Here is a 14,592-nt window from a genome sequence, read left to right on the forward strand (position 1 = left end):
TAACTAATAACAATGCTCATATTAAGGTCAAGTTGCATCACTGCATGCAGACCCCTGGCCTAGTACAAATAAAAATACATGGTTTTAGTCTCTACAGGTAATTCTAAACTTCATGAAAAGTTGGTGGGTATTTTTATCCGTTTTTTTTTTTCACAACTCAATTATTTGAGCTTGACAGAGGCCGACTGTTAAGCTGTGCACTGTATATACTCAACAACTACTTTGTTAATTACAGCTGCTCAAGTCCTCTTCTAATCAGCCAATCGCATGGCAGCAACTTTGTCATGTAGATATGCTCAGTTTAAGCTAAATATCAGGGTGATTTAATATGGCATTATTGTTCGTGCCAGCTGGGCCGGTCTTAGTATTTCAGAAACTGTTGATCTACTGGGATTTTCCTGCACAAACTAGGGTTTCTTTAAACTAGGGTTTAAAGAGACTGATCCAAAAGTAGGAAATATTCAGCGAGCAGGAGTTATGTGAGCAAAAATGCCTTGTTGATGCAAAAAGTCAGAGAAGGATGGTCAGAGTGCTTTGTGCTGATAGGAAGGCAGCAGCAACTCAAATTACCACTTGTTACAACCGAGGTATGCAGAGGAGCATCTATGAATGCACAACTTATTCAGTTTGAAGCAGATTAGCAACAGCAACAGAAGACTGCCGGGTGCCACTCCTGTCAGCTAAGAACAGGAAACTGAGGCTACCATTCCCACAGGCTAAGTGAAATTGGACGGCAGAACACTGGAAAACTGCAGTTGGGTCTGAACAGTCATGATCTGTGCTGCAACATCTGGATGATAGGTGGAAACAACCTGAAAGCATAAAGATTATATCAATGTTTCAGGCTGGCGGTGGTGCTAGGTGGTGCAGGCTGGTGGTGATGCAGGACATCTTTTCATGAAACACTTTGGATGCTACGGCCTACACAAGTACTGTTGCTGACCAATTCCATTTCTTTATCAGCACAATGCACCCATCTTCTGAGGGCTGCTTCCAGCTTGTCACAAAGATCCGATAATCTCACAGTCACCAGATCTCCGTCTGAATGTATTGTGGATGTGCAGCTGACTACCTGCAGCAACTTTGTGTTTCTATCGTGTCAATAATGAACAAACTCTCTGAGGAATGTTTTCAGCACCCTGTCGAATCTATGCTATAAAGAATTAAGCCACTTCTGAAGGCAAAGGGAGGTACACCCCGAGAACTACTTTGTTAAGGTGTACTTAACAAAGTGGCTGAGTGTATAGGCTACTTTGACTGCAACTGGTGGCTTTCTCCAAGGCACCTCATCTAATTTGATCAGTTGAACTGGACATCATGACCATTTGTTTTGTTGATTCCTTTCTTAGCATTTTCAATACAGCTACCTCACATGTACAGTATGACTTGTTATATATGTACTAACAGACTGACCAAGTATTTATTTGTAGGTTACTAATTAGCAGCCATCTTTGTATGTCTGATGCACCCATATGGGCTACGCTACTTACAGGTGAATGAGATTATTGTGGTTATCAGTGTCCCGCCACTCACTGTGGTATCTACTGAGGCATATGCGTAAAATAGTAAGTGGTCCTTGAGTCAGGAGCTACTTTACAATGTAAGTAATAAATAAATAAATAATTCCCACATTATATACGCAAAAAATAACTAATATTTAAATAAATAATATTTCAAGGAGCAGTACCAGTATTTTGGCCTGGAGTTTGTGTTATTACTGCGTGAGTCAAAATCGGTGTGCCTCAATTTATTTCGAGTGCTGCCTCATGTCACTTTCACACATTCCTCATCCTACATCTTAGATCAGCGGTCCCCAAACCCCGGTCCGTGAGTCGTTTGGTACCGGGCCGCGAGAGTTGAGGCTCAGGTGTGAAATGTATGGTTTTCAGGGTTTTTAATCGGTTTTCAGTGTTATTTTGTTATCGTTTTTATCGTTAACTCTGTTTTCCTGGGTCTTTTCACGTGTGTTATGAATAAATCTTCTTTTTTTTCGGTACCGGTACTAGTTTTATTTTGTCGTATTTATCCGCGACACCTTAAAGGCCGGTCCATGAAACTATTGTCGGGCATAAACCGGTCCGTGGCGCAAAAAAGGTTGGGGACCGCTGTCTTAGATGGTTTAGATTGAATGCATTCAACATCCAGTACTGATATAACACACTTAGAAGGAGTACATAGTAGTATGCACATTCACATCCTATGCACTACCGAGTTCCAACTTTTAGAAACACAGGTTACAGTGTGTTGCTGTATTCCACTCTTGACTGTATCTTTGTTTTCCTCTTTCAGCTATTGTCTGCAATTTAATATTCTTGAGTCTCACACATCCCATTTTTGCTGGCACATATTGCAGTGTGTTTTCTTAGTTATTAAGATAGTACAGAAAACATCTGTACTTTATTATAGTGTTGTATGTTGCATTTTTACTGTAAATGTCATTGCTTTGTTAAATTGTAAAAATAAAAAAAATGGTAAATTGCTTCCTTCCATTGTGTGTCACATAACAATGAATTGTAGAGCTCTGCTTTTGCGATTTGTAAAAAACATTATAAATTTTTTTTTTTTCCTTTTTCACATCATTCTCCTCTATCTGCCACAACATGAACTCAGCACATACCAGCCAGTGAGTAGGCCCATTGAGCTTTATTTTGAGTGGCTGTTTAACCAAGGTCCTCAAAGTAAATATGAATACAGTGCATTCTGTCAGGGTCACAGTAAGCTCCCTATTCACACAGCTCCATGTCTACCACAATTTCCTCAACAGCCAATCACCATTGCACTAGAATCCAGGGAAACCATAGCAACCCTGGGGCCTTGGATGTTATTGGCAGGGTCGATAGAATGAAAGAGAAAAGAGGCGGAAGTCAAGTTTAAAGAAGAAAAAAAAAAAAAAGCCCACTGAATCTATGCAACTGCCAGAACTGTTGCTGAGCTGTGAAGATGTGACAGTGAGTCTGTTGATGAACCTATAAGCTCAAATAGATAGTGTTTCAGTGGCGTTTTGGCTTTGGTGCAGCTCAAAAAGTCTGTACCACCTGAACTTTCTCCAAAATCTCTCTGTTGCTCTCTCTGTCTTGCTCGGACTATCACATTTTGTTTTTCTCAACTCAGTTCATTATGTTCTTTCTGGTGTGAACGTCAGGTGGACAATACTGCCATAGCTTGAAGGATGATGCAATTGAAAACTAAGGAGGGAAAGAGAAAAACACAACTCATTAAGTAGAATAAAATTAATAACCACATTAAAATGAAAAGAACATGAATGAAAAGAAAGACAAATCTCTGTTAGTATGTGTGTGGGTTTTAAATATGTAAGACACATTATGTCAAGATTTTATTTTGACATAAACAAAATATATTTTATTTTGATAATATTTTATTTTGACATAATCATTTTTTATTGCTTTGACTTGTGTCCTCCTTTTTGCGTGAAGGTATGCTGTTAATACTATTTGTCATCTTAAGGGGGAAATACAGCTTTGTCTCTACCTCTTGTGCAGGGATACAGACTCTTTGATCTGATGGTTAACATCTTTTCTTTATGGCTAGAGTATAGTCACTAAAGACATTTTCATGCATGCATACATTGTGATAACGCAAATTTCTGATTCATGTGGATTGTACATAAAACTGTCTTTGACCTAGCAACACCACAGAGTTTTAACTCCAGTCCACCTTTCTTTCTTTCTTCCTCTTCAGCAGGGAGAACACATCATAGATGTGAGTAAGAGCCACTGCAGATAGTGTCCCTACTTGAATCTCCCAGCTTCGTCCTGAGTTTATTTGATGCTTCAGATAAAAAAACAACAACTTTGGATTAGGGGTTAGAATGCAGTCTTGGTTTGAAGTTGAACGCTATATAGTTATTTGATCAGTAAGTCTTAGGACCAGCTGACAAAAGGGATTAAGCTTTGTATTACCTGAAATCTCAGTGTATTCTGAGGGCTCAATTTGAGATGTAATCTCAAATGTAAACATTCTTCTTTTAATTTTACTTAATACCTGAGTAACTGTGTAAAACCCCAGTTCTTCCTTCAGTGCTATGTAGTCACTCCCAGAGGAAAGTTACCTAAAGCAGTTATTTTAAGCGCTACATCAGGTAATCATAATGTACTGTGTGGTCTAGATAACTGTTTGTAATACTCTCATAAACAAATACACTCACACACATCATGTGTGGGTCAGTTGGTGGTGAATAAAGAAAATTAGGGGTACACATGTCAGGTAGTTTTCTTTCTATTTGTGATATCAGAAGATCTTCTGTATTTGTAGATGTAATTGTTTTGCTTCTTTTTCAGAGAGAGATGGGATCTGTGAAAAATACTTGTAGTATACACTTTGCTATTTTCTGTGGCAGACATAAAAGTCACAACTTGATTAAATCAGTCAAATGGTGTCCAAACTGTAGCCTACAAATCTTTACTTATAGTATCTACATTTCTGTAAAATGTAATATAGCCTGTCCACAAATATGACTTTTTTTTTTAGCATTATTGCTTGCTTTAGGATTCCCTGTTAGCATACATTGCTTGTCAGTATATCATGCATGAGTTCCACTTTTACCCTCATAGTCATGAATGAGAGGGTTTAAAATAACATGACAGACTCTAGAAGACACTGAAAACACACACACACACATACACAGGCACTTACACACAGACACATACACCCCTCCGAAAAATATAAAGAGTGTCAGATGGACTGACAGAGAATTAAACCTTCAGGAACAACCTCCAGTTGCTATCCCTTATCCTGAGCTGCAGTGGTTCAAAGAGAGTACCGTGGCCTACATTCCAGTGACACTGACTTATACAATGCAGTGCAGTTCAGTAGGATGCAAACTGCGTCTCTACTTTGAGGCAATATAATTGTAGTGACACCTTACCTTATGTTTTATTTTTTATTTCCTTTTTGTGGACTCGTATTTAGTATACGTATACATATCACAAGGGCTTTACATGTTAATGTTCTTCATTGAATCAGACCAACACCGAGTGAATGTCCTGATGAAGTCGCACATCTTTTCTACTGCATAGGAGAAACCTGGCATACTTTGTTCATAGTGGCGTAGTAAAACTGAGAGCATTATTTCATTATTTCAAAGAAGAAGGCCACTCACCTGGTGTACACAGCATCGTTGAGGAATTAGAAACCATCAAAAACTTAAGTATATGGAATATGATTCACAAATGTAAGGTGAGATGGGGTCAATTAGAAATTTTGTTTGATATGCAAACATATATAAAATTAGGGCAAAATCTTGATGTTCTAAGAAAATACATTAATATGAAATAAAATAATCCAGATCCACATATCCTTGTGGAAGACATTCAGATTTTCATTTAGTGGAGGTATGAGGGCTCATCAATAATTTCAACAATTTCTTGGCAGTTGAATCAGAAAATATAGTTTATGATTGGCTTAGCTTAATGTACCTGCGGTACTTTGCTTAATCATAAAAAGTAATTGGTGGGAAAATTGCAGCAACACAAAATACAATCTAGCAAAACTAAAAAACCAAAAATCAAACTTTTGCACTGGCCTTTTATTTGTCAACTAACTGTAGATTTATCTGGTTATATGTAAATAAACTGCCGTGTCTTCTCTCGCATTTACATTTTCTCTTTGATGTATTAACAGTATTCATTTTTCCTCGATCCAAAACCAATAGCCAGTGAAATTGCAAAACATTGTACATATTATTTTGACAATGTGATTCAAGGTTATTAATTCCCTTACATTTTTTAATCTTTTGAATTTGTGCACATTCTGCCCTAGTTAAAAAACAAACAAACAAAAAAAACAAAGACACAGGCCAAAGCTTTGCAGTATGATAAAAGTGTCCAATCAAGTGTTGAGAGAGGGATGAGTCCTGACAATTTCTCACTTCTAAGGGTCATTACAATCCCTCTGTGGGCACAAAAAGGCATCAGTCAATGGAGAGAGTGTGGCAGCATTTCTGCCACCTGACCAACTCTTTTTTTTTCTGCAAGAGACTTCATCAACAGATATGGATCTATGGGCTCAAGGACATGTTCCAAACAAACCCTCAACCTTATAAGAATGCAAGCCATAGAGCCGTAGCCTAGCCTTTTACTTGTTTCTCTGCAGATCCTATCAAGTTGGAATAAGATCCACCCATATGGTGGCAAGTTACGGATTCTTTTTACTTACCTCCATATCCTGCAAAGTGTAAAGCAAGAACAAGAGCTAGTGACACGCTGCTTCCTTAAAAAAAGTAACCATATATTTGACTTTATCATTATCCTTTTAGTAAATAAAAAAAGAAGAAGGGAAAAAGCAAAGGGGTTCAAATGACGTATGCAGATCAGTGTACCAAACAGATGAGCCTATAAACCTTCAAACACGATCTATTTCATACTGAATCACTAATTGAAAAACAGTCAGAGATGGCAGCAGTTATGGCACGCCATCTTCCGATCTTATTTACAACAAGGCGGCATACAGCAAAAAAAACCAACAAAAAGAACAGCAAGAGGCTTTAATGTGCCTGGTTATCAGGCACATTAAAGGCGTCGCAAACAGCCAGTAGCCTCTTATGAAGATGCTAGCACGGCCAAAGAACCATGCTGTGCTGGGGGAAATAATAAGAGTCTGCTCTTTTTCAACCCACACATACTCTAACAACCAAGAACACTCTGTTTTGCCAGTGCAAAAAAAAACAGCCACCACATTCTGTTTGGCACCTGAATATTCAGTAGTCGATCGTCCTTGCATTTTCTTGAGGAAACTGAAGAAACAGTTGAGTTGCATCTGCTTATTGAGGCCCTTCCTTACCTGGACACTGTCAGGTGTGCTGCCAGAGAACACAAGCACCTCACTGTCCATTGAGAATTTAGAAAACCTTCAAAAATTTGGAGGTATTTAATCAACACCTGCAACATATTGTACAACATTATTTACATACATCCATTTTCTTAACCGCTTATCCATTTCAGGGTCACAGGGGGCTATAGGTTCGACTTTGGATGAGAGGCAACAATATGTATAATTCAAAAATGTTCCTTTTACAAGAGTTTATCCTTAGAAAACTCATCCTCAATCAACCTATATTTCAAACCATGCATAGCTGTTGTTCCTGTTTTCTTTTACTGCACCAGAAACAAACTGTAATGCAGTCACATTAGTGTAAATGTCATAGTAAATTAAGTATCTATATATTACATCACCCAGTACCTTTAAAACCAATTATTAAGTGTCTTGGATGGCTGGCCTGGAGCTTTAAAATGAAGCATTGGTGTTCCTGTCAACTCAACATGCACCATAATTATCAAAAGGGTCATACTTTAATTTCCTCGTCATCCCTAAATAGTCTCAGCAGGAGCACTTTTTCACTGCAACATAAAAGTCTTAAATGACCAGAAATGTGGAGGGTTGAACAGCATCTGTCAAAATCAGTATGAAATAAGGAGGACTGATGAGTGTTTGTATGAAGAGCAACAGTATAACATCATGGGTAAGCCGTTTCAGTCACCACAGACTGCCCACGCTTATTTATGGTAGCTGGCCTTTTAGCTGCGTGATGTCAAGACCAGATTGCTCAGAAATGCACTGACACATACAGCATCTGCAAAAAGAAAAAACAAAACAAAAACAAAACTAAAAATATGCCTGCTTTCTCATTTTTAAGTGATAAATTGGGACTGCATTTGGAATGCAATACTTGTTTTGCTGAAGAAAAATAATGTTGGACTCATATCATTAAAACCCCCAATATATTTCTCTTTGTTCCATAAGTGACACATTCAGGTAAGAGGTATGACCAGCGGATGAATGCGTAAGGAAAAGAAACCCACAAACCGTAGAACTGTGGGATACATGTATTTTTTCCCTTCACAGTCACTGAGAAATCAATGTTAAGAACTAAGCTGAGGCATCAAAGACCAACAGCCTATCTGACCTGCATAGAGCCCCACTGTGGGGTATAATGCAGCATTGTACACCAGTTACTTAAAGACCCATTCATGCAGACACTAAGTAAATGCATAGGACCGTAAGATGGGGGTGTTGGCTAAGATACGATTTACAATACTACCTCCAGCCTTTACGATTAAACAACTTACACACAAATGGAAATATTTTCAGAGAGAAGAAAAGAAAAACATTAGATGAAAGTGTTTCTGATTAGAGAAATACAAACCAAAGATTTTATTTTTCATAGCCTCCTTTGTCTCTCCATAAAAATAGTGTTGCTAAAAATAAAACATTAAAAGAAAAAGAAACACAAAGTAATTTTTCGATGTAGTCCATGGAAAAGTCCCGGTATCATCAGACATTCATTTTGTTTTAACTCAACCCTCTTTGTTTTCTCCAAAAGCAGAATGGTCAGCAAAGCCCCGTATCACTTCACCACATGTCTGTTCCTTTGAAAAATTAGCATCGGAATGAGCCCTTGCGGAGACAAGTCAGGCAACTGTTGTAATGCATTACTAAATTAGCCCTAAACACTACACAAGCCAATGAGAAGCATGTCAAAACCTAAGGGAAAAAAAAAAATACAAAATGCAAACAATAACAGAACAACATATTTGCAACAACTGTTATTAGCCTGCATTCCACATTTGCCAGTTAAACCAGTGGGGAATCATGTGCACACTAAATAAACATGTTTAGATACGCTACAACTAAGAAGCACTGGCACTGTCAAATAAACGCAGCTGAACTCCAGCGAACAGAGGGTTAAACCTTAGCTGCAGAATTTCACTGCAGTCCAAAAGCATTTGGCTGATAGCTACTGAACAGCACAATCTATCTGTGCCATTATGCTGCTATTGGACAAATGTTTGTATCTATCTAGAATTTGCTTTGTGTGTTTTTAAACTCCTTAGTTTGGAAATACCATTTTATTGCATATAATATTTGGCACAGTTAAAACTGGAGCTTCCATTTGGGGCTGGATTTAGAAACTGGTGCCTTTGCAAAGAGCTTCTTACTGCCTCCTAAATATGGTCGAAAACAAACTAAATGCCTCTTTTCCTATGCTAGACATCACAACTTTCCTCTTTTCATTTAAAAAAAAAAAAAGCAATTAATTATCCATTTTTTAAATAGAAGTCACCAGTTATTAGAAAATAGTTTCAAATTACTTTCTTTTCTAATATAATTTGCATGTCTCACCACTGCCTGACGGTAGTTTTATTTATATATATTTATTTATTTTTTTCATATTTATATACTTATGTATAGGCATGTACAAGAAACAAAAAATGTCTCTGTTTTGCACTTCTGTACAAAAGAAAGTTACCGTTCTGTTCTTTGTGCATTCTATTGCATGGACTGGTGAGCAGAGATGAGGGGAGAGGTTCGGACAGAGTCAGACATAAATCCATAGGGAGCGTTACTCAGATTTGGGTCTCTTGAACCTTGTCCTTGCCATGAGTAGTCTTAATGACGTAGGGATCAGCAATGGTGCTGATGTGGCTGTGATGCTGTCTAACAGAGCGGTGAAGAGAGTTGTTCTGAGTCCAATGGGCACCGTAACCGCCCTGGCGGGATGAGGAGGACACATACCCAGGCTTAAAGGTGTTGCTGTTGTGTTCCACCAGTGTAGGCAGTACTAAACCTGTGTCATCAGAGCCACTAGATCCAGATGTGGGCGGTGGAACAGGAGGAACTTCTTCCTCCATCTGTATGATTTCTATGGTCCTGGCTGCTGCCACGGTGCTTCTCTGTTGATGCCTCTTGCGCAACTTATAGAACGCTATTAACATGGCAGCTGCCAGCAGGGTAACAGCAACAAAACACCCAATAATGATTTTGGTGGTTTTCATCACCTCATCCAGGCTGGCAGCTGGCTCACTAGGGACTCTGGCAGTGGGAATTGATACCTGCCTTGGAGTCTGAGTGTTTTGAAATAGCACAGTAGGTGTGGAGATAAAGACAGGTTGAAATACAGAGGGTGATGCAGGGACAGTGGGCTTGGGTTTAGGGGTCTCCTCCACTGTGGGCGCCAAAACTTCCACCGTTACAGTGGTAAAGTAGGACAGATTAGATGTATTGAGTTCAGCATTGCTGACGTTTAGGTAGGCCGAGGCGTTGGAATTTCCTGCCATGTTGCTCACCATGCAAGTGTAAACACCTGTATCTGATGGGAGAACATTGGAGAAATTAAGTGTTCCATCATTAAGGACAGATATTCTTGGATGAGCCGAGCCATGGGTCAAAACAGTTCCATTAGGGAGAAGCCATCGTACTGAGCTCATGGCAGCCGTGCGACACTTAAGCTCTGCCACCCTCGCTGCTGAAATGTTAAGATCTCTTGGAGCATCAAGTATGAATGGTGCTGAACACTGAAAGGTTGTTTGATCAACTTCCACCAGGTAGCGTCCTCTCATGTGGACTGGAGTGTGGCAGCGTCCACAGCAGGTGGAATTTGTGGGAATGTATTCTCTGAGCCACCAAGAGAGCCACACTACATCACAGTCACATCGCCATGGGTTGTGATGAAGATGTAGCTCCACCAGATACTGCAGGGGGGTGAAGAGGTTATGGGGGAGAGACGACAGGTTATTGTGGGCTAAATTAAGCTCCACCAAGGCTGTGATGTCATCAAATGCATTCCTTTCAATCATAGTAATGGCAGAGTTCATAATCCATAGTTTACGTAAATTCTTGAGGCCACGGAATGCTCCAGGCTTCAGTTCAGGGAAAACATTCTCTGATATCTCCAACTCCTCCAATCCCACCAATGGTGAAAGATTGGGAAACTCCCTCAGATTGCACATCCCCAGGTTCAGGTACTTCAGGTTGTGAAGGCCCTCGAAAGCGCCATCTGAGATGTACTCCAACTTCCTCAGCTCTCCCAGGTCCAGTCTCATGAGTGAGGGGACACGATTAAAAGCGTAAGAGGGGATGCTCTCAATGGGATTGTTTCTAAGCCACAATTCTCTAAGCTTTGATAGATATTCAAAAGCTCCACTAGGTATGACTGTCAGTCTGTTGTCGAACAGCTCCAGGGTGTTGAGACTGGTTAGGCCATTGAAGGCCCCCACTTCAATCTGCCTGATAGCATTCCTGCCCAACTGTAGTACCTCCAAGTGATGCAGGTGTCTAAATGTATCTGCCTGTATGGTTTCTATGCTGTTTTCCATTAGGTTCAGGTACCTGGTGTTGGCTGGGATGTTAGGAGGAACCCTAATCAGCCCTCTGCGTGTACACACCACCTTGCTGAGCTGGTTAGTGCAGGAGCACACACCTGGACAGTTCTGTGGCTTAGCTGAGCCGAACTCAGGGCCTGTGGACTGGCACATAGTGAAGGCAGGCACCATGAGGGAAAGCACGGCGAGCAGGGCTGCATTCCAGGTAGGCTGCACACTAACCTGGCCCAGAGGACTCATGGTGTGGAGGGCTCATTATTCTGCATGGTGGGGGGATATGGCACACACCAAACGACAGACCACCCTAGCCTGGCTGGAGCAACTCAAGGCTCCAAAGTTCCATCGACAGTGCAGGGAGATGCTGCATCAAAATTGTTGTGTGAGGGAATGAAGGGGAAAAAAAGGAGGACAGATAAGGAGAGAGAGTGAGAGAGATTAATACAAGAGAAGAAACAGAAGAAAAGCAATGCAGCAATGTAAGAAATAGGTTGAGTAACAGTCTCAGTGACGTACCTCATTAGTTTGAAAGTCCTCCTTTTTGCCTCTTTCCAAATGTTAAGCACAACAGTCACACACAGCATTCATGTGTAATTCCTTTCCACAGAAGGGCATGAGATAGATGGTTTCTTCTTTTTCCTTTTTTAAGAAAGTAGTGTGGCCCTCTATTAGCCAAGGGTACAAAATGGCTCCTGATATTAAAGACTGAGAGCAGCATGGAAAACACTCACAGACAGCAGTAAGGCCATGAAGGCTTAGCAGGTGCCCAGATTCCTTCTGCCCCCACCAACTGTCCCTCTGCCAGGCAGCAGACTCCAAAATGCAGCTGCACTATAGATAAATCACAACGATCCATAACGCAGTTAAACACGACAGAAGAGGAGAGAAGAAGTGACCAAGTGAAATGAATAAAAATCCTCAGTTCTGTCAGGTCCTGATACATGTGTTGGCTCGTCCGGCTGGTCGCCTGTTTGGGTGAGAGACCTCCCTCACTGTGACTTTGCCAAGGGCTTGTCGGTCGCTGATTAGCCCTGTTGTGACAGAGACTGAGAGACAGAAAAAGGCTAAAGAACTCCCGGCACAGTCATCCCCCTCTCCTCTCCTCTCCTCCTCTGTGTTCCTCTTGCTTCCTCCCAATGTTGGGCTGGCCCTGGTCAGAGCAGCTGCAGGCTGCTGTGTGCACAGCTAGCAGTAATCCATCTATTCCTCCTGGGGGGAGGGGGGCTGGGGGTGGTGGGAGAGATGGTGGCGCTGTGTGGGGGGTGTAGAAGAGGATACGCTGCACTGTTGGAGCTTCGCAAAAGGCTGTCGGAAGAGAGAGAGAGAGCACTCTTGTCCTCTTCTGCAATGAGAGAATGCAGAGAGGATTACGCTTGAAGGATGTGTGTGGAAGTGGGCTCCGTATCTGTATCCATAAGCAGAGAATGGTGTTGAGGATCCTTCTCTCCGCTTGCTCTTTGTCCCCCAGGCTGCGTCCTGCAGTGGTCTTCTGCTTGCTTTTTTGTTAGTTTTTTCTCCAGGACTGAGGTAGTAAGTTGTGGCAGTTAGCCATGTGTGTGGCTGTCAGACTTGCGGCTGGCTGGTGGACTACTGCAGTAGCCAGAGTAGAAGAGAGAGAGAGAGAAAGAGGGGGGAAAGAGAGACCGAAAGAGAATGAATGAGAGAACCACTGACAGATCAAGAGCAAGAAAAAGATAGAGTGTGCGAAGGAGAGTGTGTGTGTGTGTGTGAGTGAGAGAGAGAGAGAGAGAGATGGAGAGGCACGCGAGCGCTCTAACAGGCAGCCCACCGTCAGAGAAACAGCAGGAGCAGCATTCTAATCCACATCTCCTCTTCTTGTTTATTCTCCAATCTCTCTTTTTTCTCTATTCCCCCCCTTCGATGTGTGTCGGTGTTGCAGGCAGCTAAGATGCTCGCTCTGCCCCCTCCCTTTGTCCTTCAGTGGGAACGTGAATGTACTGCTGACGCACTCCTCATAGCTGCTCAGCCAGCCTCAGAGCAGTGCATTGGTTTGATGCAGTGTTCCTGTGTATTAACACATACAACCTCCCCTCCTCCCCCATCTCCCTCCCTTCACAATAACCATTTTCTCCTTTCTTTCTTTCTTTCTTTCTCTCTTTCTGTGTCAGAGTTTCTCACATGCTCTGTCCCTCGCCGTCCTTCTTCCCTCTCTGGATCACTTTACCTGTGCCACTCGTCCCTTCTCCTGCCATCTGTCTAGACACAGCTCTTCACAACCAGTTGTTAAAAATTTTAAAAAATGCATTCCGATCTATGATTTAGAGACAAATGGTCAGACTTTCTCCGTTAACTTTAGAGTTTCTTTAGTTCTCTCTCTCTATCTCTGTCTCATCAGTGAAACAGTGCACCAGAGTTTTCCAGTGGAGATGCAGCTGTCCGTCTCGTAAGGCAGTTTTAGGAGTGTTTTCCTCACTTGTTATTAATGCCATAAGGGGGATTAAACAGAGTTGTTTTCTTATGATGGGTTTGACTTTCTTATTGTGTCACTTGTGTGGACGTATTATGTGTGTGGGTGTTTTGGAAGTGAGGGTATTGGATCGGGGGGGTTGTGACATCATAAAGGACTGAAACGCTGACTATGCTTCTCTGTCGGCTGGGCAGTCTTCTCTTCAGGGAGGAGAAAGATGAAAGCGCTTGCACGCAGTTATCTCTGGGAATGATGAGAGAAAGACAGACAGATAGAAGGAAAAGAGACTTACCGGGAGAGTGGGGGGTGGGGGGGGGGATGGGGCTGGGTAGGAGGAGATATATTCATGTCCTTGGTGAAATAGGGGGAAGGAGCCTATAGAAAGAGGAAAGAAATGAGATAAATAGGGATAGAGAAGAAGAATGAGGGAGACGGATGAGGGAAAGTACTGCACTGTAGTCTCCTAAGAAAAATGGCACAAGAGCAGGAGCAAAAGAAAGATGAGGATTATGAGTGAGGAGTAGGAGGTACGAGAGGCGTGTTGATAGTGTTGGATTAAGCATCATTTGAATGCAGGAGAAGGAATCTCCCTCACTGCCTTTGGTTAATGACCACATCCTCTCTCTTCCTCCCCACCCTTACACATGCACATTGCTGTTGGGCACCATACCTGCAAAAAGGTACAGTCGATTCCAAATTTATGAAAATAAACGTAACATTTTATCGCGTTAAGACACTGTTGACAAACTTGCGCATGTATTAAACCATAATGAGGAAAAAAATCATAAATAAATTAAATGGATGTAAGCTGTCATTTACATAAATGTACTAAAGGTTTAATGTTTGTGTTTATATGTGGTCCCCTGTTTAACATATGTAAACATAAAAAAAATATCACACTAAATAAATGATAATGCTCAGCTTTATCTTTTGGATAGTTATTAATAAAATAGTAAAGAGTGGATCCAATTCAATTTCAACAGTTTTATTCGAATTCTTCGTGTCATAAGCAAAAAACAATTATCTGCTCCATTTCAGAAAACTGAAAGC

General features: G+C 41.2%; 1 protein-coding gene across 1 annotated transcript; it reads right to left on the minus strand.

Moving 5' to 3' along the window:
- Positions 1-935: 935 nt before the first annotated feature.
- Positions 936-13,797, minus strand: lrrc4.2 (leucine rich repeat containing 4.2). The gene is made up of 2 exons (XM_085167764.1): positions 11,631-13,797; positions 936-11,478 (listed from the first exon to the last, which is right to left on the minus strand). Exon 2 carries the CDS (start codon positions 11,355-11,357, stop codon positions 9,363-9,365), a length of 1,995 nt encoding a protein of 664 aa, XP_085023890.1. The 5' UTR covers positions 11,358-11,478; positions 11,631-13,797; the 3' UTR covers positions 936-9,362.
- Between the last annotated feature and the right edge of the window lie 795 nt (positions 13,798-14,592).

The sequence above is a fragment of the Neolamprologus multifasciatus genome, chromosome 7 (genome assembly GCF_963576455.1).
Source record: "Neolamprologus multifasciatus chromosome 7, fNeoMul1.2, whole genome shotgun sequence".
NCBI classification, from domain to species: domain Eukaryota; kingdom Metazoa; phylum Chordata; class Actinopteri; order Cichliformes; family Cichlidae; genus Neolamprologus; species Neolamprologus multifasciatus.